This window comes from Pygoscelis adeliae, unplaced genomic scaffold (assembly GCF_000699105.1).
Source record: "Pygoscelis adeliae isolate BGI_AS28 unplaced genomic scaffold, ASM69910v1 Scaffold130, whole genome shotgun sequence".
Lineage (NCBI taxonomy): Eukaryota > Metazoa > Chordata > Aves > Sphenisciformes > Spheniscidae > Pygoscelis > Pygoscelis adeliae.
Genome location: NW_008824031.1, coordinates 2340138 through 2366113, shown reverse-complemented (window position 1 = coordinate 2366113; position 25976 = coordinate 2340138). Strand labels below are relative to the sequence as shown.

Sequence of the window (25976 nt, the reverse complement as noted above, 5' to 3'; positions counted from 1 at the left end):
AAAAGTGTTGGAAAGTGTTAAGTGGCTGCTGTACTTTAGCATAGTCTATGTTGTGGTCGATAAACCAGGAAGGTAATACTCAAGATCTACACAGGCACATATTTAGTATGATACATAAATTGCTTAAGCCACCTGGCTAGTCTATAATTCTGGCTGCATTGCATATTTTTTCCCCTCATCCAAAATTCCATTTTCCAACTAAACCTTTGTGCATCTTAATTTTTTGTTTTGTTTTCAATTCTACACTGAATTAAAAATTAGTATTTGAATCTACAATTCCTGTCCTGTAACAGCTAAAATCTGCAGTGCAGTGGACTGTATACAGGATAAAACTGACAGGAGCTTAAGAAGCCTTTGACTATGCCCTTTTTTTTCTGTAGGGGAAAAAAGAGGGAGAAAGAATTAACCTTTAATGTGAAAATAGAAAGGCATGGTAGGTTTTGTCTCTTTTCCTCTGTGTACATGTATGTCTACTTCCTGCTTACAAACTTAACTTTTTTGCTTCCTGTATGGAGTTTGCTGCCTCAGGGTATGCAAAACTAATTGTATGATTATGTATTCAAATATGGTCGTGTTTGATGAATAGGTAACGCCCTTCTGTAAAATACATTTTTAAAAAAATAATGGAAATAGCATCACACGTCCATGCTACTCTTAAAAAATGCTAGATACTTATTAAACTTAATCCTGCAAAGAATCAGATCTGATAGCATGATAAATTACGTTTGTTATTCTCCTGTTTTCTAAATTATTCTCCCAGGCACAATCTATAAAACTCTAAACACCATTGTCCAAATTTTCTTAGTGTTTTATACAGAGATCATTTAAACAGACATACTACGAAACCTATGCAGAAAGATTTATTCCTTTTCTGTCAGTGGGAGAGATTAGGATTCTAACAATTTTCACTAGAGGAGACTTAAGAATCCCTCTCCCCGGCTGTGTGGACCTTCAAATCAATCTGTGTCTTGATGTAGCTTTTGACTTGACGGCAGCTCCAATACTGTTGCTGGTACTGGTAGCTCTGAGGCAGTGAAAGCTTATAGCTGCATTTGGTTTAGACTGAGGTGGCTTAAAAATCTGGCACGCCGGATTGAGACAAGAAGCATGTATTTGTAAAGCAGGTCTACTGTTGTGATGGGCTTTAAGTACGTTTTTGCCCCATTGGGTTTAAACCTGCTTTTCCCTTCTTCAAAAGGTTTTGTGCTGGCTTAGCCTTCTTTAATTGCAACTTCAGTGTATTCAGCCAGAGCTGTGTGCCTGATTCTATCTGTGGTCTGACAACCTTTTTTCCTTACAGTAACACATTAGTGTCCGTTTCACACCTTAGATGTAATTGTGCACACAGACTTGTCTTTTGGCTGGATTTCTTATGTTGGATAGGTACTTCCCAGGCTTCTTCATTCTTTTTGTATGAAGGCATGACCATTGCAAGACCTAATGTAGTTTTTGGTATTACTTTCTTGGTTCTGTCTATTCTTTTTGTAACAGTGAATGGCTCTTAATTTGTCTGTATTCATCACCTAGAATTCATTTAACTTCTACTGTGGTGGTTAAAACGTGCAATTTTTTTTAAACAAGATCTATACATGCATTACATAGACAGGCACACACCTGTCTTCCATCTTTGGTGTAGAATGACTACAAAATACTGAAGCACGCAGAAGGAATTGCTACCACTGTTCACAAAAGACAGACAAATGATCACATACGTATTTTGGAATGTTGTAGAAAAACTCTAGGTATTTAAAATTTTATTTCTCAGAAGTTCTCTAGTACAAAATGGAAGTCCCTATTCATGAGATGTCCTCTGCTGTTTTATTTCCTTACGATCAAAGGTTCAGCTCTTTGCATTCAGGGTAGAAATTGTTAATTGAAGGCGTGATAGCATGCCAACGATAATTAGCGTTGAGCTGTATGCCAAAGTTAGCATAATCCATAACAATTTAATATATGAATGTACATGTTAGAGGCATTTATGTACAAATTTGGCTTACATTAAATTGCAGTTCATTTTTATACAGAATTTAGAGGGTATGTGCTTTTAAAATGTCATTTAAGCATTCTGGGAAATAGTTCCCAGGTTATAAACGGGAAATGTGTAAATAACATTCTGCTCATCAGGTTTTGGTGAGTTGATTTCTTATGCCATGCTAAATTAGATATTTTATACAGATATTTGTATGTTTTATAGAGTTATGTGTGCTCTGTATTACATATATTTGTGAATATGAAGTTCTTGTATTAAGCTGTGGTAAAACCAAATTCACTGCTTCCCCAAATTATCTGTGTTTTCAGACCATAGATTATTACAAAATAAACCACTGTGTTATACAGCTCTTTTGTGACAAATGGGTATGTCTGTTAATGTATCGTGTTGTAGGAGATCATAACAGAGAGGGTAATTTGAGTGTATATAAACAGAAAGAGCAACCTTTTTTTTTTTCCTGATGTACTACAAGCACATAAGAGCACATCCTTTGGCTGTTGTCAGGAAGTGGTGCATATATGTACGTTTCTTGTAGCACTCTTATTCAAGATTTAAGTGGTTGTAACTTTTTTGGTTTTCTTCTAAAACTAGACTTGTTTCTGTACAAAGTTCTAATACAGTTTATCTAATTCATTTTAAATGTTAGTTTATCAAAGCTTTCCCAAGTGTCTTCATATAGATGTGATAATTTACTGCTTTTGAAAAATCTTTCCTACTTTATTCTAATTTATACTTCCTGGCACACTCGAAGATATTTGTATCTTAAGTATAAAGGAGCAATTCCTCAATTCTTTATTTTCATTATAGAACATTTTTCTGGTGACATTTAAAAAGGATCAAATGATTTTTGTGTCTTCTGTTTGTATTTTAACATTGTTATACTTGTTTGTCACTTCAGTAACAGCATATGTAAAGTTACCTGAGTGTCTAAACTTTTTTGGGTATTCATTTGCATTTGGTAGAGATGTTTACAAACATCTAGAAATTTGCTAGCCTTAATGTAGTGCATGAGGTACTGACAAAATGGCATAGTGAAATGTTTCTTGTGAGGGTTGTGTTACACAAACTATTTTTTCCAGCATGAGACAGCTGTTGCAGCTTCATCAAAACAGCTGCATCTAGACCTGTAGACAATTGAATGTCTATATGCGACTGTAGAGTTACAATAATGAATGTAAAGTAATGTTAGGAGGCAGTTGTTATTTTCAAAATATGTAGTGATAATAGCTTTTGTAGCCCTTGGAAAAGGATGAAGATGGTGTTTCCTTCTTACTGGAAAAGGATGATTTTTCTCATGATTGACTGATTGATCAACCCTTTTAGAGGGTTGGATGGTATTTCTTCAAATTCCTCAAGCTCTAGTTTGTGGATATTGGTAAAGATAGTTGTAGGTCAGTGGCATCTGCAAATAACTATATTATAGTACATCTTTTATTCACCAGCTACTTTGTTTGCTTTCACACATCCTGGAGATGCAGCCTGATTCTTCAGTGCTCATTAGAAATTCTTCTGCCACATTGTAATACAGATTTTATTTTCAGTTGTTGTTGGGCTTATGAATTAGTGCTAATATTAACTCTGGAAATAGAAGCTGGAAAACTTGAAACACTGTTCAAATCCAGGACTTAAAACACTGTAAAAGCTGTGCAAAAATTTCATTACATTCTGAATATACATTTCAGATTTGTATGTTTTAATGACTTCTTAAAGGAAAGCTCTACTCAGTTACAGAGAATTGCTTATTTTATTTTTACTTCTGGGTTAACTAGTGTACTCTTCCATTTCAGAATGTATGAAAACATGTCCACAATGGTGTATTTAAAGGAAGAGAAGTTGGAGAAGCTCACTCAAGATGAAATCATTGCCAAAACTAAGCAAGTGATTAATGGACTAGAGGCATTGAAGAATGAACACAATTCAATTTTACAGAGCTTACTTGAAACACTGAAATGTTTGAAGAAAGATGATGAAACTAATCTGGTTGAAGAAAAATCAAACATGATTCGAAAGTCACTGGAAATGCTGGAGCTTGGCCTTAGTGAAGCACAGGTAAAATTGCAGTAGAAATAAAGCATTTCGGACTTTGAATGAATTTTTGGTATTAAAAAAAATAAATGAAAGATCATTATTTGACCTATAATTGGAAATTTTGAAGTAAACAGAGATCAGTTTTGAAGGACTTAATTTGCCTTACTGAATATTAGCAATGTGCTGGGACACTTATGTTATTATTGTATGTTAAGGAAAAAGACTGCTGTACTTAATAGAGGTGGATACTGGCTGTCTTGCTGTGTTACAGAACTAATTACATTCAGTATTAAAGCACTGAAGCTCATAACTGAGCTCCTCTTCACTTCAGTGAGACAGTTGCTGTTTTCCGTTTAGACTTTTCCACAGCATTAGGCAGGTAATGTTTGAGCAGCTCAGGAACTGAGCATTGGCATTTTCACTCTAAATTGTTGCATGGGGAGGTCTCACAAATAAATGAATTTGCTCCAACCTTTGAGCTCTGCCGTAACATTAAATTCATATTTTTATTCCCTTGATTCTGAGATTCTTTATAGTAGCTCACGGTGCTTCTGGAGCTTAAGAATATCTGATGTTTATTGAACATTTTACTAAACAAAAATTGAATTGACAAACATTTTAAAGGTTAAGAATCGAGTACAGAATCTGAACAACTTTCACTGATGTGTTAAAGAAAGTTCACAGAAGTTAGCTGAGTCCTATCTTAGTCGATGAAGGTATCGTCTGCAGAAGATGAGTGAGAAGATGCATGCGTCGTCAGGTTGTCAGGACTGTATTTACAGTCCAGCTTTAGGGTATTTTGTACTGGGTCAAAAACCTGAAACAATCTGATGCGACACAGTCATCAGTATAAAATGGCAGAGTGTTTGCAAATGAGTTGAAAATGCCAATGAGTTAACTTTATATTAATAGGCTTTATATTGGTCTATAACTGTGCTCAGTCTTCTCATCTGGATCGAGCTAGTATTATGCGGCGGTCTGGAAGTTGTATGCATTGGATCATGGTAAATTGAGGCCTGAGAGAATGAACAAATACGGGTTACCAGCCATGGGCATGTAGAACCCCTGGACATTATGGTACAGACTGTCAGGCCTTAGTATGTTGTACAAGCTTTGATCCCTTGTATTGGAAGAAAATACTAGAAGAGATATGGAATAGAATTGCAATAGTTGAGTTACCTTTAATGGGTGTTTGCAGAAGATCTGTGAGTGAATGAGTAGCTTTTCTTTCCTAACTTTGACATGGTATTGGGACTCCAAAAAACTAGTTCTGATTCTTGGCTCTATCAGATTCAGCAGCCTCAGTTGCAGATGTTATTTCCTTCTTTGCCCCACATAGTGTTTTGTGAACTGTGGTGGCGAGGAGCCAAGAAGTCTGCATTTACTGCCTTTGTCAGGAAAGCAACTGCACTTCAGGCTACTACTCTCAGACCTGATAAGCCTACTCTCCCTGCACACTTTGGGTTGCAACAATATAGTGGGGTTTTTTTATTTGCAGTGTTTAAATTAAGATATGGAAATATTTTATAGATGTTTTTGTGGCATGGATGTAGGTCTGATGACACGTGTTATTTCCATGAAAATGAAACTGATTTTGCTGAAGAAGTAATCAAACTTTTCTTTCAGTTAATTCTAGAGAGTAAGATCACAAAGGATTTTGGTTTGCCATTGTAGCTTGTAGAATGTTGTTTGAGTATGTTGACCCTATTATCGCAACTTTCCTAAATATACTTTCTGACGTCACAAATGCCACTGTTTGAATAGGGCAAATAATTTAAATTATTAACAATTTTGAATATGTAAATAGGTAGGTGCTGAAGTCTGGAGATTTGGACTGGTATTAGGAAATTACACCTGGATTTTTATCTTACCTTTATAGGGAAAAGTAGTTTCTAAAGGCTTGATGTATTTTTTGAAACCTGAAATTTCAGCTAAGGACACCATCTGTTTCACATGAAATATTTAGTTTAAAAACACTTCAAACTAACTTGTTTTAAAGAAACACGAAATTGAGGAGATGAAATACTGATAACCTGGGCATGTCAAACTCATCTAAAAGAAGATCTTTATTATCACCAGTTGCCCATTCTTACAAGGTGTGCTTCCTGGGATTGCTATCAGCTGTTCTAGGTGTATCAGTGGGAGATTACATAAGCAGTGAAGGGAGAGTATCTTCTGTATGTGTGTATCTTCCGTGACTCTTCAAACACATTTATTGAATGTCTGCACGCTCAAGCTTATGATATGTATATATAAAGTGCTTATATAAATTCTGTGTTCAGTTGCACATTTAGATCTCAGTAGTATAATTGTCCCTTTGAAGTATTATCGTTGTGCTGAGGTGTTCACCCTTATGAACTGTAAGCATGTGTACGAATCCTTTCCTGTCTGAAAGCTGCTAAATTAGAACTCTGTGTTAGTTCTCAGGTTATTTTTGTGATCCTTCAAGTTAAAAGTATTACTGCTCCATTTCATGTTAGAGGAATGAAGATTTCTGTTTCAGTAATCTAAATCCTAGTTCAAATTTTTCATGTATTTTAATGTGATATGTAATCTTCAGGGAATTCTAAACCAATTTGACTTCTGATAGCATCATGGAAAACAATCATTAATAAAGAGTTCCTCTAGGTTAATTCTGGCTGAGCAAATGGTAAAAAAGTTCAGACGAAAAGTGAGAACCAGATATATAAAGAAGAGAAATCTGAATGTTTACCAGATATCACAGCTGACATAGGTTTTAAATAATAAAAGTCTTTCACGTTAAATACAGAACTGCATTCAGGAGGAAGTATGTCATGTAACACCTTTTGTTTTTTAGGTAATGATGGCCTTGTCAAATCACTTAAATGCAGTGGAATCAGAGAAGCAGAAATTGCGTGCTCAGGTTCGCCGGCTATGCCAGGAAAATCAGTGGCTACGGGATGAACTAGCCAATACACAACAGAAACTACAGAAAAGTGAGCAATCTGTGGCTCAACTGGAGGAAGAGAAGAAACATCTAGAATTCATGAATCAATTAAAAAAATACGACGATGATATTTCACCATCAGTAAGTAGCTGTATAGTAAAAAGCACCTTACATTTACATGTGTGGTGTAATCTGCCTAGTTACCAAGAAATGACAGATATAAGCTTTTAATTTGTCTCTAACATGAACTTGTCATTAAAACGTTTGCCTTATACCAGTGTCACATAGTTTGCAGAAAGATTCTCAGAGTTCAGTTCATTCTTATTTTAAGAGCGTAAATGTTTTACTGTCTGTTGATAATTAATAAAATACATGAGGGTCAAAATGCATAAATACTTACTTAGTGTCATGTTAGCTTAAAAAAAAAAAGAGCTGAACTTCAAGCCAAAAACTTCCTTCTGTAAATTCAATAGTTAAAATAAGTGGGAAATGTAAATTATTAGAGATTCTAAGTACGTAGGGGACGTGGCTTATTTTGACTGCAAGAAAAATATTTAATTTTTGTGTAGTGAAATAGGTGTGTAGCTTTTATATCTGTTGAGATTTTACATTAGGATAAGGATATTATTGAATCCCCTTTCATGACCTTCTGCCAGACATCGGGATCATCTGCACGTTTTCAGTCATGTTTAGCTAGTCCATTGTGTTACCAATTCTTAGATTCAGAGAGAAAATGGGTGAAATTTTAATTTACGGAAGTAACTTAGCAGTTAAAAAGACTTCTGAATTATTTGCCCTTCTTGCTATCTTTTATTTTGTTTTCTTAAGTTAGATGGCACCGTAGAGAAATAACTCATTTTGTATGTTCAGACCTTCTCAGCTGCGTCTTGGAAAGAACAGTTTTTCGTAACCAATTATTTCAGCAACATAATGGTTGAAAATGTATGCATTTTAGTCATGCTTAATTGACTGCTTGACTAAATCCTTTTTAACATACTGTGAGTAGTGAGAGTTGTTTTGGTCAGTTGCACATGGAACTTTTCAGTGCTATTTCATGAGTTGGTATTTGTAGCTGAATACTGCCAGTGAAGCCTGTTTAGGAAAGGGGCTGGAGGAAGGAATATTGGGATTTTGATGTGCTGACTGTTGAACTGTAATCTGCAGATGGCCTAAATAGCACCATTATTTGAAGTTTAATTGGCAAGTAGGGTCAAAGTAAGCAAAAGCATCTTTGTAGTTTCACTAACCATATGGGCAGTCTATGTTAGCCTTTGAAAATAGTCAATTGTATATACTCAGTGTGAGGTTGGAATCAGCACACTTAAAATTATGAATTTCCTATCTGAGATCTAGTCCCATCAATCTGCTGTTTTTGGAGAGCACCCACTTTGTCACCATTGAACTTGAATGCCAGCAGCAGCAGTTGCCTTTTTCTCAACTGTGGAAAAAGGTGTTGGATGGAGAGCCAGAAAAATAGGAATGTGTTCTGCTCCTGGGTTTTCTCCTTACTGAGATTAATGTTTCTGAGAACTTCAACTATTCATATTGTGTAGCCTCCACATTTAAGAAACAGGGTTGAGGGATGATCTGTTTCTTTATTTTACGTGATTGTGGGATTTGGAATGATCTTTGGATGTTAAAAATCAGTATACATTGATGGATTGTGCAGAAATTAATATGGTTCCAGATGGAGACTATTGGAGATGAACTTCCTTCCGAGTGGTTTTGTTTCTTTTTGAACCTTACAGATCACAATTGCAAAATCTATTATTTGTGCAGAAGTTGAGTACTCAGAAATTGAGGTGACAGAATTAAAGGTGCTGGTGCAACTTTATTCTCCTTCAGGAGATGATCTCCTTATTCTTCTCCCTTGCTCATCTATACCTGCGTTTGTGACTAAAAAAGTACAGTGGACAATTCTGTATTCAGTAGCACTCACTCTTCGCTGGGTACTTCCATTAAGTATAATGTCTCTGTAAGAATAGCAAATGTGTTCTTGTGTGCTTAAATTGAGACGGAAATCTAGGAGACCTGATTTCTATTCCTGGCTCTTCTGAAGGTGTCCTGTATTGTTTCGGGACAGAGTATGTAAATACATTTGAACATAAGACCTTCATTAAACTTCTGTGAGAAATGTTATTCTTGGCAATTCCTAATTTCTGGATGTGGGGTTTTCCTTCAATGTTGCTGATTAAATGGACTGTCCCTTTATGCCTTAGATTTAAGTGTAACAATTTGTTTGGGTTTGGGGTTGTTCTATAGGAGGATAAAGATACGGATTCCACCAAAGAGCCTTTGGATGACTTATTTCCCAATGATGAAGATGACCAAGGACAAGGAAGTAAGTGCACTTCAAATTACAATGTTAGTGTATTTCTGCAGTGCGGAATATAAAGATGCTCTTTACAAAAATGAATCCATGCTTGGGGTCCTCTGGGATACAGTGGAGTGGTGAATGCCTCTGCTAGAATCAGGAAACCAGTCATTGATATACATTCTGTACATCAATACGTACAAAACTGGGGCTTAGTTTTTTAAAGAGAGTTTACTAGCTTTTGTAAAGTTCTTGGGGCTGACTTCAGTACAAAATTGGTTCCACAGTCTTTCCTGTGGGCCTCAGAATGGAAGAGGTTTGTTCCAAGTGACTGGGGCAGATTCTGGAACATTGAAGCTTTTTGATGGTCTGCCCAGATGGTGAATTCTGTTAATGACCTTTTTAATAAACTGATTTAACATTTTGGGGCAGGTTTCAGTACGCAGTCTTTCTCATATACTCTTTTCTCCTTTGCTAAGATTGTCTTCCTTAGTTTTACTACTCATTCTAGAAGTATTGTCTTCAGATCAAAAGGACTGATGAATATGCAGTGAAGTTTGAGGTAGGGGTATGGTAGTGTGGCTGATAGAAGCCATTAATAGATAAGGCTTGCTTAGTGAAATGTGTTTTTCGTATGGGTATAAAGCTGATATTATATAATATATTGATATTGTAGTGTACATGCAGTGTGCTAGTAGTATAATGGTTCTTAGTAGACAAATGACTTCAGAAAAAATGTCTGAAGGGTCCCACCTTTGTAATCAGCAGAGTTTTGAATTTCCTTTATGGGCACATACGCAAGATACACTGCATGCTTGATAGCATGGTAATGCTATCCATAGCCAGCAATGGAAGGAAGACTTGAAGAGTTTAGAATAGGTTAGTGTTGACTGTGAACTCCATCCTGAGCTCATCCTTCCTTCTCTAGAATTTTGTAGTACGAAAATGGAACGGCAAAGCTGTCTCTATATCTGCGTAGCCAATCTACCTTACTTAGCTTTACAGAAGACAAAGTTGACATTTCAGTAATTTCCTTGACCTCCAGGAAAAATACTGAAATGCTTCAGTGCTTTGGTAGGCAGTGATTGTGGATGTAGGCTTGGAATTGTATGATTCTACCGACCTAAAAAGGCTCCCACTTGCTGTGAGAGTGTATTTTGCTATTAAACAAAGAGAGAGGAGAGAAGAAAGGCTCACAGCTGGAGCCCTTATCCTGTGTGTTGTCTAGAATTGAACGAAAATGAGTGAGAGGTAACTTTCTTAATTTTCCCAGAAATCTCTGAGGTGAAGAGAAAAAGGGTAGTAGATTTTGGGGGGGCGTGGGAGGGTGGAGGTTGCAACAACTAAAGGTAAGGAGCTACTGGAAAAGAAGTGGCTAACCCTGAGGGTTAGTAAGTAAAACCGAAAGGTTGATACTGGCTTTGACTCAGTGCCTTTTCTCTTGCAACTGTTACTAGTGGCATCCAAGGTGTTTTAATCCTTTATGTGCCAACCTTAAGTATTCCTTGGTGTTGCAAACAAAGGGAAACAAAAAAAAATTGTATGTTTAGAGAAGGAGAGTGAAGGAAAAAGAACAAATCATTCGAGCTTTTCTGCAGGTATTTGGCTTGTCTATGTTAATGTTCCTTTCCAGAGGGAAACGTCGATATTTGTAAGTGCAAAATTGTGATATAATCTTGAGAATTGTTAATGGTTCCCTGAGCTGAAATAGTTTCCTACTTTCTTCATTGGTCTATTACATTTGGCCCTTTGAGCTAATAGAAGTGTAAAATAATATTAATACAATACTGGACAGAGTATGAAGAATAAAATGGTCATATTTTCACTGTCACTGTTCAAGACAGCATGACTGCTGTGAAGTATGTTCTAATACTAATGCTTTGTATTGAAGAAATAAAATTCAGTGAGTCTCATTTTGTGTCATTGAGCAGTAATGTTAAATGTTTTAGTTACAGTCATCTTTTAAACAACTTGAAATCTTATGGATTTCTTTCAGTTCAACAGCAGCATAGCAGTGCAGCAGCTGCTGCCCAACAAGGTGGCTATGAAATTCCAGCAAGATTAAGGACCCTTCATAATCTTGTTATTCAGTACGCTTCCCAAGGTAGATATGAGGTTGCTGTACCTCTCTGTAAACAAGCTCTTGAAGATCTGGAGAAGACTTCGGGTCATGATCATCCTGATGTTGCCACTATGTTGAACATACTTGCTTTGGTGTACAGGTTTGTATACTGACATAGATAAATATCAGTTAAATAAATAGTTAATATTTGGTTACAGCCTGTTAATGTTCAGACTAACATTTTTTGACTGTTGTATTATTTGCCCTATTTTTTATTAAAATCCTCAAGAGGGTCCTGCAATATTTATATGTGTCCCTGTACTTAAAAGTCGAACAAGTTGCTGCATTTTTGCCTGTGCCTTTGTTTTGGCAGTGAAGCTGGTTTTGAGACTTTTTTTTTTAATTTGTCTACTGAGGGGGCATGTCTTGATTACCTACTTACAGATAATCTAGAGGTATAAATTGGTCAGTGTAGAAGTAGTACATGCTAGTCCTTACCCAGCACGCTACTTTACAGTTACAGCTTCAGGTTTTTAATTCCTGATATCTGAATATATTCTCAATTAGTCTTCTTTTGTACTAGCATCTTTAGGCCAGTACTGAAGTCAGCTTCATTTTTATGACTTTCTTTTCTGAATCCCCAGTATTAATCATGACTCTTTAAAAATTTAGAGACCAGAACAAATATAAAGATGCAGCAAATCTCCTGAATGACGCCTTGGCTATCCGCGAAAAGACTTTGGGCAAAGATCATCCAGCGGTTTGTATACATGCAATATCATATCCTTAGTTGTGTTTTTCACTGAATTATTTTCAACTCATTCTAATATTAAACTCAACAGGAAAGTTTTTAAGACCTGGCTTATCTCTAAACAGTACAGGTAGGAGGCCACAATGTAACATTCTTTGTTTTCTCTTAAATATTTAGGGTACCTTTCGAGCATTGTATTCAATGCTGTTTCACCACAAATGACTTGCACATACTTGATCTCGGATTGCATGGATTTTCTATGGGAAATTAATTTGGGAAGAAAGATTTTAATTTGCTTACTCAAATCACTTGATTAGACTCAAATTGAAGGTGTACTTCTGATTTGTTTTACTGCTGCATTTAAATGAAACGTAATAATCAAGCTTTTGTACTTGGTGTTTAAAATTAACGTGATATCTCACTTCATGTAGCCTGTGTGAAGCAGGGCAGCTCTGAGTATAGATGTGAGAGGTAACTTTATAAGAGAAGAACGTATGAAGAAAATGTATGCACTAAATGAAATTTCCACAAATGAAGCAAAAATATTTTGTGATTTTGGTTTTTTCCTTTCCTTGTTTGTGTGTGTATACATTCAATAATAATTATTACTTCATTTGCAAATTTCAAGAGGTCTACCCTGTGCATGGAAAATTTGAAAACATCAGTGCATTGCAGATGTGTTGATTTGTTAGATATTTCTGTTGGCAAATTCCAGTGTAATTAATATTTCTCTACTGTTGACAGGTGGCAGCAACTCTAAACAATCTTGCAGTACTTTATGGTAAACGGGGGAAGTACAAAGAAGCTGAACCATTGTGTAAGCGAGCTCTGGAAATCAGAGAAAAGGTATGAGTAAAAGAATACAGCACCTTTGAATGGATTTTTTTGAGAGAGGGGGCAAAGTTAAACACTTTTTTTTTTTTTGATGTTTTGGTTGGGTAGATCTGCCACAGAGTTAGCAATGCCTTAGTAGTTAGCAGTGTCTGAAATTGAAAACAGTAGTAAATTCCAGTAGTCCTATGGAGCTGTTGGAGCACTGTATTTCTAAATGATGCATTTCTAAACCCTGATATGACGATTGGATAATGTTTTAATACAAGGTATTTCATTTTCAGGTTCTGGGGAAAGATCACCCTGATGTTGCCAAACAATTAAATAATTTGGCTTTACTATGCCAGAACCAGGGTAAATATGAGGAGGTTGAATACTACTATCAGAGGGCACTGGAGATTTACCAAACTAAGCTAGGACCAGATGATCCAAATGTTGCAAAAACAAAGAATAACCTGGTAAGCCTTTTATAAAGTAAATAAAAGAAAAAGTAAAATTTTCTGATTAATTGAAATGCACCTTTATTCAGCATGTATTGTATTTACTATTTATCAAGCTAAATAAAACAGCGTGCTGATATATCTTTTTGGGCGTATTTTGTTTTCAGGCATCCTGCTATCTAAAACAGGGCAAATTTAAGCAAGCAGAAACTTTATACAAAGAGATTCTTACTCGTGCTCATGAACGGGAATTTGGCTCTGTAGATGGTAAGAAACAGTCCCTACATTTGAATGTATGTTTCATTTTCGTAGTTACTATGAAATAAAATCTGCAGGAAGTTAATTGCATCCTGATTAAGTTCACCTCAAGCAGAAAACAATCTTAAAGAGTGAGATTATAGATGTGTTGAAGTACATTCATCATAAGAAAGCATTTAGATAGAGCAGTAACATTTGATTCAAAAGGAGAGTTTTTCTTATGTGAGGTAGACTTGGTAGGTTTATGTTTTATGGATTGTTATTTCTGGCATAATTTCTTATGCCCAACCAAAACCAATTTTGGTATTTTTGTAGAGGCAGAAAAATGTATGTCACTTTCCAGTCACAGGAAAAAGTCAGTGCAGGATTTTTAATGATATAATATATACATTGTTAATATGAGTCCTCCATTAATACATTTAAAGAATGGGGAAAATACCCTTAAATTGTGAACTACATGGTACATTGAAGTCAAATGCATTTTATCAACTATACATCACAGTGAAGAATTTTCATTGCATTCCGTGACGGTAGCATATGCACCACTTAGTAGATGTCAAAACAGTTGTTATGATAAAAGAAATAAATGCGTGTTTTCAAGCACAGAACTACACACATGACAAATCGATGACAGCATATACTGACTTCAGAGCTTCTCAGAAGTAACTGTTTCTAAGTTCAGATAAGAAAAGACAGAATTGTAAAACTATAAAAGAAGAGGTGCATGTTTTATTTATCTGCTGCTTGTAGTATGGACAGTAAGCTTTTTTGTAGTCGTAATAGTATAATTCTCTGGTTCACAACTTCAGAAGGGTGAAAATCAAACAGTGAATACTTTGTAGTTTTGTACTTCTATAAAATATTTTCTTCTGTTTCATCAGATGAAAATAAGCCTATTTGGATGCATGCAGAAGAAAGGGAAGAATGCAAAGTAAGGCCATTGTCATAAATCTTTTTTGGAGCTTTGACTATTTAAGTTACAAATCAGTTACTTTTCTTCAATGCTACTTTTGTTTTAGGGAAAACAAAAAGATGGCACGTCTTTTGGAGAATATGGTGGCTGGTACAAAGCTTGCAAAGTTGACAGGTGGGTAATTTCTTTACAGGACAAGCAACGCGGCAATACCCAGTATCCAGAAATGTCAGATTAAAGCATGTTTAAAAATGAAACCAAACCAGCTGCTTGCCTTAGGACTATAAAGACTATAGTATTAAAATTTCAGGTCCCAAGACTGGGTTTCAGGAACACAGTGGCAATTTTGAAGTCCTGGGGCTGCTTTTAATCTAGGCTGGTTAGATCTAGTAAGTGACATAAAAATTCACCACTTGTGTTCTTGGCAGTCCTTCACGTGGAAGCATAGGTCACCTTTCTTTCTTTTTATACTGCTGGTTGGCATACGTGCTCTCCCTGCCCCAGCAATACCTCTAGAGAAGGCCAGAAGCAAAAAGGAGACTGTGCAAATAACTGAGCCTTGAGTTTTCCAGCTGGCACAAGAAACAAAGTTAAACTGCCACTATTCAGCATTATTTGAGTTTCTGAAGCTTGAAAAATATAGTTTTGTGTGAATGAAAATGTGTCCCTTAAAATGGAAGAAGAGAAACAAGGACTTCAGCTTGGATTATGCTTAGTGAAATATTTTTTGTTGGCTTTAATTTTGCTCGTTAGCTGCCTTTTTTTTTTAACGTGCAGGTGGTACAATGTAAGAAAAAACCTGCACCTAGTACTGATAATACTCAGTGAGGGTTTTTCGTTTCTAACACTTTTGAATTCTTGTATTTAACAAGCAATAGAACCTTTGTACTGTTGAAATCTGCTCTTTTTTTCTCCATCCTGAACTCTGGGTGCAGTACACTTCATTGGTTTGTTTTTCATGTGCTAGTTCATTCTAATGCATGAGGAAATCTTTTCTCTGCTGTTACTGGAGCAAAACTTCAAGCAACAATACTGTGACTGAGCTAATTCTCATTGTGTCATTGAAACAAAAATGTCTTGTTGGAGTGTGAGACTTGTTAATGGAATGTGCGATATTTTTTTTTCCCTTTATTCTTCAAACGTAGTTTGAATACATAGAAACTGCAAATGGGTACTAAGTAAAAGCTGATGAAAGGAACTGGTAATTGGTTTTGTGACTAACACATACTACAGTAATGGTCACTGTATGCATGAGTAGACATTTTCTGGAAGCTTCACAGTTACTCAGTTGGACACACTCAGATTGAGCTAAATTTTCACCTGGAGATGCATCTGAGAAACACAAGGATCTAGCCCTCCAGTTTTCTCTTGAGTAGATCTAGAGGCTAGTGACTAACTTCCAGTTTCAGGGCTGTTTACTAATCATAGTGTGAGCCATTAATGCATGTTGAAAGGGCTTAACAGGGTTTTCCATGTATGCGAAGTACAGTATAGTATATTTCAAGGGAGACAAATAATTACAAAAAAATGTGATAAATACTATATTAATTTAAGTTTTTATTAGTTTGTGAATTGAGAAGAGTTGAGTGTGTGTGTATAAATATATACTTTTTCTTTAAATAGTCCAACAGTAACAACTACCTTAAAGAACCTTGGGGCACTTTACAGACGACAGGGCAAATTTGAAGCTGCTGAAACATTAGAAGAGGCAGCAATGAGATCTCGTAAACAGGCAAGTATGAAAATTTGCCTTAATGATATTCTGCACTGTGGTCATGCAGATTGTCAACTTCAGTATCTATCGTACATGCAGGATATATAAACTTTTAGCTATTCAGTGTCTGGTGCCTGGTGTTGCCCTCTAATTTCAGTCTTAACTGGTGATAAACTGATACCATCTTAACACTTGCAAACCGGTGAATTGCACCATGTACCAGGGGCATGATCAAACTGGGAGTGAAATAATGTGGAAAACGAAGAGCAGAAAATGCTGTGGTGGCCAGCAGTCCTCAGCTGGCTACATGTCCTGGGAAAGAGACTGTAGCTAGGGGAAAATTGAGAGTTTCTGTTGATAATCTCCTTTGCCAGTAATGCTGTTCTACTTTTAATAAGGAGCTGTCAAACTTACAAATGTTCTGTTTCTGCATACGACTGACTGCGACTGGTGCAGACCTTCAGAAGACAATTATAAATTTACCAGTTGCCGTTTCTGTTACTTTTGCAAGCCGATGGGATGGATATTACAGTTTAGGGGGGGACTATTATTCTTTTAATGTGGAGAAGTTCTGTGCTGTCTCTGTACTCTCAAATCTGTAACCCCTTCTCACAGTCTTAGAAGGTGGGGAGAGGGTTTGGTTTTGTTGGAGTTTTATTGGCTTTTTGTTTTTCCTTTCCCTTTTGGATGATTTGATACAATGTCTTTTATAGAAGAGCTGGACAAGCAAACATGGCTTGTCAGTCAGTGTTAAAATGGAAAGCAAAATAAGAAAATATACGTGAATAGAAAAAAAAACCTTGGAAAGCTCAATTTTATTTTTGTTTTTATGCAATAGTAAATAAGATTTGTATTTTTTTCAGAAGTGGTTTGTTTTGTTGTTGTGGTTTTTTTTTTCCTTATATGTCCATGTAAAATTCTAAACTCAAATTCTAAATTGAAGTAAACTGATTTAGGTGATGGGTCTTATCTTTATTGATAATGTACTGGCTTTTTATTTGGTTATACTGATTTGAAGTTGTATTTTGAAGAATGATAGTGCAGTGTTTGTATATAGAAGCAGATTTCTGGAAAAGGGAGAGAGCAAAAAAAGTTCCTGGCAAACCTCATGCTCTTCCAGTGAATTCAGCAACAGTTCCCTTTGATAAAAGGTGGCATAAGTTCTTTCTTCCACAAAAAACAATGGGAAACTTGCGAGTGTTTGCCAAATAAATGGAATGAAACTAGTAAGCGAAAAGTATGAATCTGGGAGAAAAGTTCTTCAGCAAGGAAAATTCAAGGGTGGTGGTGGGGAATAGCCGATACAGATGCTTTCTTTTACTGAGGATGATTTTTCACATACTTTTACTGAAGGTTCACTTTTGGCGTGTGTCTCATTCAAATGTGATTTGAAGATAAGTGAATGTGCACTGCATCTTAACATACTCGCTTTGGTTCTTAGTTTTACTGTTGCCATCACACGTGATAATTTTTTAGTGTGAACAGATAACAACCAGGATAAATTGGTGTAATATAATAGTAATAAGACTGGAAGAAAACTTAGCTTGTAGTTATGTTTATTTCCTTTTTTTTATATAAAAAAACCAAAACAGAACACCAGTTTCTCAAGTTCAAATTTTTACTGTGAAGCTTGGAATTGATTATTTGGGAATTATGGGAGGATCTTGCTATTGGAGAAGTCTCTAATTTTAGAGTCGCTATTTAATCAGTCCAATTCTGGCTTGCCAGCTGGAAAAACTGTACCTTGTCTCCATTTTCCACAGAGTCTGCTGGAGGCTCGCTGCTGCTACTTTATTTTTATTAAGCATGCTTCAGATTTTCATTGGTGCATCATATACCACCTATACCATTATACCGTAATATATCACATTGCACACAGCACTGGATTTGGACATGTAGGAAACAATGCTGTCTTACTAGCAGCGTTTAACACTACCTTTCTATTCTAGGTCATTAAAGTAAAGGAGGACGGACAGGGTTAATGCATGTCCCCTTTTGAGCTAAAAGCAGAGAGGTACTTTTGTTCCCAGGTGTGGAAAAGCATCAGTCCTCCACAGCTTTGTTCTCCTTCATGCATTTTTTTGTTTGCTTTAGCTGCTGGGATGTATATGCTAGATTTTTGAAGACCAGTGAAGTTTTGTCCTTCATCTTTCATGACAAGAATCGAACAAACCAGGAAAGTGCAGTTCCCTGTCCCTTCGTTTTTTTATTTTTTTTATTTTTAGCATGTGAGGTAAATGAGAGACAATAGCTTTGGAACAGAGCCTAGAGGTGGTTTATGTGATACATCACCTCCTCAGTGATGATTTTAAATAATTTTATACTTTTTGTGTTCTGTGCTGCTAAAGGGTTTGGTGCAAAAGCCATTTTGGGCTTACACTTCTCTACTGTCTGAAAGCTCTAGCCACTTCTCTGCACCGTACAGCCACGTGGATGTGAAAATATATGATCATTACATGTTGGTTTCATGCTTCCTTGTAGAATTCCATTAGGGAGGGCTGTTCTGCTCTTCAGTTAGTGGAAAGCAGCGATGAGGGAACCAAGAACCTGATTTCTCCATGCCACTAAAACAACTTTCATTCTTATTCATGCACTTTACTTAAAAGTAAAATTTTGGCATGATTTTCACTTTCTGTATTGTGGTAGACTTTATTGATTTGTTGCACAGATCCCCTGCTGCATTTGCTGCTAACGCTGCACAGTGAAGGATGCGGAGTATTTTCTTACGTGTAAGGCATTCATGTGGGATCTCTTCCTGTCAGCAAATACTGTTTATTATGTGGAGTAGGTTTATCATAAAGAAAACAAAACTGAAAATAAGTATGATTTGAGCTTTGTTACTTTCTAGTTTCTGTGTTAAAGATTTTGCCTTTATTTTTAGTGCAGGGTTTTCACAGAAGGTGTTTTAGCACTTTTAAGATATTTAAAGGATTATTTGGTAATTGATGTGCATTCTTTAACACGAAGTAAACGTATTTTATTGACCATATATCTAGTTCATTTTCTATTTGACTTCTTTCTGAAGGATAATTTATACTACTGTGCCAAGTGTCATATGTCAGTATTTTCAAATAACACAACCTATGTCTTAGGTATTAGACAGTCAGACACCTGCAACATTCTTTCCAAAGGTGGGTGAATGCTGCACCATTTGATAGGTGGAAAACTGAGAATTCCATTGACTGTTCATGATCTATAAATTGCTTAAATATTAAGCTGGTGGCCAAATGGCTTCAGGTGAGTGACATAAACACCATGAGGCTTTGACAAGTGATAGGGAAGGAGGAAAAGAATGGCAAGTCACTGAATTCTCAAACTACCAAACTGTCCGTTCATTTCATGCTGTGTTGATTCCTGCAATATATAAAGGACTGCCCTTTGAAGGCAGAATCAGGGAAATGGAGTTACGGGTTTGATTGACTTCTTTCTTGATACTGTTATTATGTGTAAGTTGTAGATTAATACAGCTCATAATAAAATAAAACCTTTTCCTATTTTACTAATTCTCAGGGTCTTGACAATGTTCATAAACAGAGAGTTGCTGAAGTGCTGAATGACCCTGAGAGCATAGAAAAAAGGCGAAGCCGAGAAAGTCTCAATGTTGATGTGGTAAAGTACGAGAGTGGTCCTGATGGAGGCGAGGAAGTGAGTATGAGCGTAGAATGGAATGGGGTAAGTACAGTACACAGTTTAAGAAAATAGCCTAGATAAATTATCACCATAACAAATACGGTTGTCCATTCTCCAGCCTATTGTGTTTTCAGTAGTTTCTTGGTTGATCTACTTTGTATTTTGTAATTTTGCAGAATCAATTAAGAAATGAAGAGTAACATTTTGTTTTTCATAACATCATGTAAAAAATTGTAATATTTTAAAATTTTAAAACATTCTTTCTGCTGTTGTCCTGAATGGTGAAGTTTCTTCAAGAATCCCAAGCAGTTGCATTTAAGTTGTTTAATGCTGATTGAGTGTCCTGGTTATGGTCTGGCATACAATTGCTTGTCAGTGGTTTCTTTTTACTGGTAGAAATATTCTGGCAATTAACTTACTCTGCTTTTGTCCTTTTGATGCCATATTTGCCCGTATTTTACATGTTTCTTTAAAAACACTGCATCTGTTGGAATCACAAAGAACATTTGCTCTGGAAATGTATTAAGTGTTAGCAGTTTTAGGGTAAATTAAAGTGATCAGTCTAACACTAAAATAATTCCAATCTCCTCCTTACCCAACTTGTTAGAGGAAAGAACATGACTTTTCAAGCTGCTGTACAATCCGTTTTAAGAGGCAGTGCCATCACGTAACAAGGTGATAGTAACTTCACATTTCTTAAGTGAAATATATTAATATCACTTTCCCGTATTAGAATTTGACTGGAGTCAGGGCTTGTTCCTATTTGTTTCCCATATATTGGCTTCACTGTGTAACACTGATTGTCATAAAGTAAAAACATATATATAATGTGATTACATATGCATTTTTCTAACCATTGTTTTCCTTTGTTTGAAAGACAGTGGAAGAAGCTTTCAGTTATTGATTTGGCTTGTATAGTTGTTTGCTTCTGTCACCAGCTTTCGTATGCTTTATCCCATTGCTGGCAATGGGATATATATTGCACTGTTAACTAACTCCCAGCTGCAGTTCTGCTGAAAATATTCTGTTAGGTTATAAAAATGCTGTTGCCTGCTTTTGCTGTATGGGAGGGAAAGTAGCCTACTTTGCAATATTGAGTGTTCTGAAGTTTCATTTCTCTTACAACAGCTATTTTTTTTTTCTTCCTTTTTTTAGCCACATGAGACAAAGTTTAGCATTCCAAAGAAACCTTGATAAAACACATACTGCTTTAGTCTTAAAGGAGAATGTTCTTTTCATCTTTGCTTTTGTCTCTTTATTATTGTTTTCTTGGCATTGGTGTTCTCAGTGCCAAGACAGTCAATCAGCATCTATTGTGAATAATACTGCATCATTAATAAAGCTGAAGTAAGGTTGGATAACACTTTTTTTAATTCTCATTTTGCCCATTCAGCGTTAGAACTGTGTACTGTACTCCTCCCTTAATTTTCGCTGTAATTTGCATGACTATATGTTCTAAATGGATTAAACTTCTTTCTGTTATTGACATTAATTAAACAAGCATGCAGGTTTTGGATTGAAAAGGCCTTCTGGAAAAGCAATAGACAGTATTTCTAGGTCAATATTTGAATCAAACTCTGATAAAATTTGTTGATCTGAAAAATTAAATTTTGACCTGTCAAGACAAACAAACTTTTCATTTTTAGTGTGCTGAAGTGGCATTGCTTTATTCTTGTCTTCATTATTTCTTTTTTCCCCCTCTTAAGAGAAGGTATTTTGTATTACATCTTTTACATAAAGTGGGCAACTCACTCTCCCTCTACCCTGCTAGTGTTTCTATCTTAGTGCTGTCCTTCCCTCTACTTTATATCGTGTAGGTTTTTTTTACCCTCGTGTGTTCCCTCCAGACAAAATATTCTGATTCGTAAAGTATAGTAGAATTTTTTTATCAGGCACATACTTTGTGTGCAGAGCCTGAAGAGAGGCCTGCCTTTTCCCTTTAAATTCTTCTGAAGTGGTCAAGCTGACTTACGTTCTTCGCTGTCAGAGAATAGGTGGCGTGTGTAAAGCAACAAACTTCAACGAAACTATGTTGGAAGATTTTTTGTAATTAAGTGACTTCCATATGGAGTGTAATCACTATTAAGCATTGTATGCTTTGATGTAATGTCTTACATTCTTACAAAAAGAACTGAAATATCTATTGGAAGTAAATCTCTTATTAGTATGTTCGTTTTAACAGTTAAGTGAGGTTGTGTAGTGCATGTTTACATGTTTCATCTAAAGTCCATCCCTTAAAGTTAACCGAAGATACTTGAAAATGCAAAGAAATACTTTGTCTTAAAAATTCAAGGTAGAAATCTCAAGATTTTTATCCCTTACTATGTCTGTATATTAAAAATGACAGTGGGTGCCCATCTGTAATGGGCACTTTTGTAAATTGATCTTGCAGCCGGTTGGAGGACAGATTAAAATCTTTGTGGTATGATGGTGTTTAATTTAAGATAATGTTTTTAGTGTAAGGAAGTATCTTTTATTATTCTAAACCATATGCTTCAAAAAGACAAGCTTTTGGGCACATCAGTCCACATTCAGGTGTGAAACAAAAGCAATAAATTTCACTACCATAGACTAACTGGTAAAAGTTGCTCTTGTTTAATGAAAGTGTCAGTCAGAGCAGCATTGTAGCAGACAACTACAAAGTACAGGAGATGATGGTGGGGAGGTGTAAGCAAAAGCAATAAGGTGACTCTCATTCTGAGTGATATAAAAATTGGCGATTAATCTTTGCCATAGAAATGGATATTTCTGATTTTTTGTTTGTTTACACTGGATTTAAGAATTTTTTTTTTTTATCCTAAGCTCATGTTTTAAAGGTGTTTTGTTAATCATGCAGTCAGTGTTTAACTTGGAAGTTCAGTGGTTTTATTTGGGATTTGAAATACCCAAAGGTTGTCTGCTTATTCCTAATGTGCTAGTTAGCATAATAAAAGGTATACTCTATATCTACCAAATTTGTCTTGCCTTTGTTCATTGGTTCATTATCACTACTATAGCATCACTGGTTTCAGACCATAGGAATAATTAGCCTTTTCACTGATCTAACACTTCAGTTGGAATTTAGACTTCAATTTATTCAATTCTGCAAAACTGAAGTCTATTTTTTAAAAGTGTGAACAATATATGCAATTTAGTTTGAAACATAAATACTTGGTTAGGTTTTGATCTTCTAATCGCTTGGTAGCGAGGCGTTTTGGCATTTGCGAGCACAATTTTAATTACTGTTCATTCCAGTTGCTATAGGTAAAGGTTCTCAAAACGGGTATCTTAAGACTATCAGTAATGGTTTCCGTACTTAGCACCGAGAACGGAAAGCATATAAATTGAACCACAGCTTATATTTAAAGGTGGATTCTTTCAGCTGCCTCACTGCATTAGGGAAAGTACAGAAGTTTCCAATTGGATAATACATATAGACACAGATATGTTCTAAAAAATACTCGTGAGGTCAGTTGGATTCTGATTCCTTAAAGGAATGAACAGAATTTTGTCTGGAGGTTAGGGGAAGACCTCTTTCTTCTTGCAGTTTTGTTTTGAGGAAAATTCCTGACAGAAGTTAAAGCTGAAATGAATGCACCTTGTTCTGTTCCTTTCTTCCTTTTTTTTCCCTTTATTTTTATTTTTGTGTTAATGTCAGCTGAAAAAAAAATCCTTTGTTTACAAAAGGTAATACTAAAGCTGTTCCTTTTTAAAGGTGTTTTGTATTTCACACAAATGCTAACTTAAAGAATGCACAGCATCGTTCATGCCTGTTTGTAAGTCGCATACTAGTCACATAGGCGAAACTGTGTAAAGATGTACCTTCTGGTAATTGCAAGGGCCTGCACTTTGTAGTTAAGGGCAGTCCAAATACTGAACTCTGGAAAAAATTGTTTTGAATGTGACCTAGAAATACTGTAAACATAACTGTTCAAAATTGAAAACTGTTGAATTTTTCCCAACAGTTTCATGCAGTTTTTCTCTCTCCGTTTCTGACAGGCCTAGATGCCTTTTGTGATTCTTATACTGTCTCCTGCATGACGGGCGTGCACCATCTTCAAGCTTTAACTTCTCTCTTCAGTACTGACTGCTGTGTTTTAGCAAACCCCTTAAGATTCTTGTCAGAGCTACACTTCCCTGTAAACTGGCCATTCCTTCAGTGCTGGTGTCTTTTTTTGGTTTTTCTATTTCTGTACATCTGTAGCTTTGCCAGATATGTATCTAGTCATACAAAATGTTATTACAACCATTTGCTGTGTAATACATTAGTAAAAGAAAACAAAAGTAACAATGAACTTTATAAGTAGCTGTTCACTATGGAAAAAAGGTAGTTAAAAGTATCACACAAGGTATTATTGAAATGGCATGATGGTGATCTTTACAGGAGAAAACCAAACCAAAACCCGTAACAGTAAGGCATGTTCTCCAAGTGCTTTAAAATGTATTTAGAGACCTATTACATGGCTAACATCACTATGGAACTCTGGATGTCTTCACTTATGATTATTCTAAAGTAGCATTGCTGTTTAGTCTTTGTGTGAGATTTTGGCAATTATGCTTTTCTCTACTAATCTTGGTGTTCAGTGATTTGTGTATTTGTCTTTCTAACTTCTAATAAACTCACTCCAACTCAGGTGTCTGTCTTGTCTGCTTAGTAGTACTTTACTTTCTTCTTTTACAACTCTTCTTTCATAATCATGTAGGATTTCTATGAAGTAGGAAGCGATCACTTCTAATCTTACTAAACTGTTGGGTTTTGTTTTTTGTTTTCGGAGTAAAACGTTTGAAAATAGAATTGTGCTCAGTTGGAAGTTTCTTTGGATCAGCACAGCAGTGTAAAACATGAATGCGATGTACGAAAAATTCATTTCATCATGTTTTACATTTTCTTTGAAAGTTAAAATGAAGCATAGGAATTTAACCATACATGTTTCTGATCAGAAATATTTTTGTTTAAGGATGTTAGGATTAAACAAACATGTTTGCAAGTAATGTAGATGTTTAGAAAAAATAAAACAGTTTTTTTCTTAGACTCTGATGGAATGCTTTTGCTTGGGGCTTGTACTCTGTTAACTACAGTGCGCTCATGTGAAATGGTAACACGGTGATGGTGAACTGTTTGACTGCTGTGGTGGGGTTTTATTAATTGTTATGAATCATGGCTTGAGCATGTCTTCATACTTTAGAAATCTTTGCTACAGTTTGGAAGGAACCCTTTTGTTTTGGTAAAGTTATATTAAACACAGTTATATTCTGTGTTTAGGTAACTGTACCAAGTATATATTAATAGCAATTTAAAAAAAAATTTTCATCAATGAAATGTTTTTGAGCCAGGCTTGGGGGAGGGCGACCAACTCTTGCACTTTCACATTTGTTCAATTTTTTTCAGGATGGCACTGGATCTTTAAAACGCAGTGGTTCCTTTAGCAAACTTCGTGCTTCCATTAGACGCAGCAGTGAGAAGCTGGTTAGAAAGCTGAAGGGAGGAAGTTCACGAGACAGTGAACCAAAGAATCCAGGGTAATTATCTATTCTTAGCTGTGCTGGTGTGCCCTCGTTCTGTGCCCCCCCTGTAGCCTAGTGCAGTACCTACGGCAGTGTTTTCTTCTCTGCTTAGCTAACCGCGTATCGTATAGATTTATATCTTAAAGAAAAATAAAATAGGAAATAATTTCTTAAACTTACAATGAAAGTTCTATAACATCTGAGGAATTATATTTGCTTTTAAGAGTTAACTCAATTTTAACAGTGTGTTTTCCCTTTTTACTGCTTTAGCCACTTGAAGAATACAAAAGCCTCATAGAATTATTGATAAGTGTTAGTTACCTGCAAAATTCTCCTTTTCACACAGCAGTGAAGAATAATAAATGTTACCGATTTTTACAATAAAAGCTTGAATACAATAAACCCACAGCTAACATTCTTGATATAGCTTAATATCTTGATATATTCTTGATATAGCTTTATATATTGCTGTGGGTATAAAGAGGATTACTGATTTGAGCCCGTCTCAGTTGCTATTTTTGGAAAACCCAGATTTCAGAGAGCAGAGGAAAACGCTGAATAACTTGAACCTACTTGTGCATCTCATTAACATTTTGGCCTCTGTGAAGTCAGTGGTAAAAACTCAAATTCGAACGAATCTGACTTCTCACTCT

The 25976-nt window shown here is 35.8% G+C and overlaps 1 protein-coding gene across 3 annotated transcripts in view; it reads left to right on the top strand.

Moving 5' to 3' along the window:
* The first annotated feature begins 3778 nt into the window (after positions 1 to 3778).
* Positions 3779 to 25976, top strand: part of KLC1 (kinesin light chain 1) — a 30084-nt gene continuing 7886 nt past the window's right edge. For 2 of the 3 annotated variants that reach the window (XM_009327762.1, XM_009327779.1), the window contains exons 1-13: positions 3779 to 4039; positions 6837 to 7067; positions 9189 to 9267; positions 11237 to 11462; positions 11975 to 12062; positions 12798 to 12899; positions 13169 to 13342; positions 13492 to 13591; positions 14464 to 14513; positions 14602 to 14669; positions 16119 to 16227; positions 19720 to 19881; positions 25208 to 25338. In XM_009327762.1, the coding sequence (XP_009326037.1) occupies positions 3779 to 4039; positions 6837 to 7067; positions 9189 to 9267; positions 11237 to 11462; positions 11975 to 12062; positions 12798 to 12899; positions 13169 to 13342; positions 13492 to 13591; positions 14464 to 14513; positions 14602 to 14669; positions 16119 to 16227; positions 19720 to 19881; positions 25208 to 25338 (1781 nt within the window). Of the gene's footprint in view, positions 4040 to 6836; positions 7068 to 9188; positions 9268 to 11236; positions 11463 to 11974; positions 12063 to 12797; positions 12900 to 13168; positions 13343 to 13491; positions 13592 to 14463; positions 14514 to 14601; positions 14670 to 16118; positions 16228 to 19719; positions 19882 to 23817; positions 24452 to 25207; positions 25339 to 25976 lie in introns of those variants that run through there. The other variant, XM_009327771.1, reaches the window with a different exon arrangement.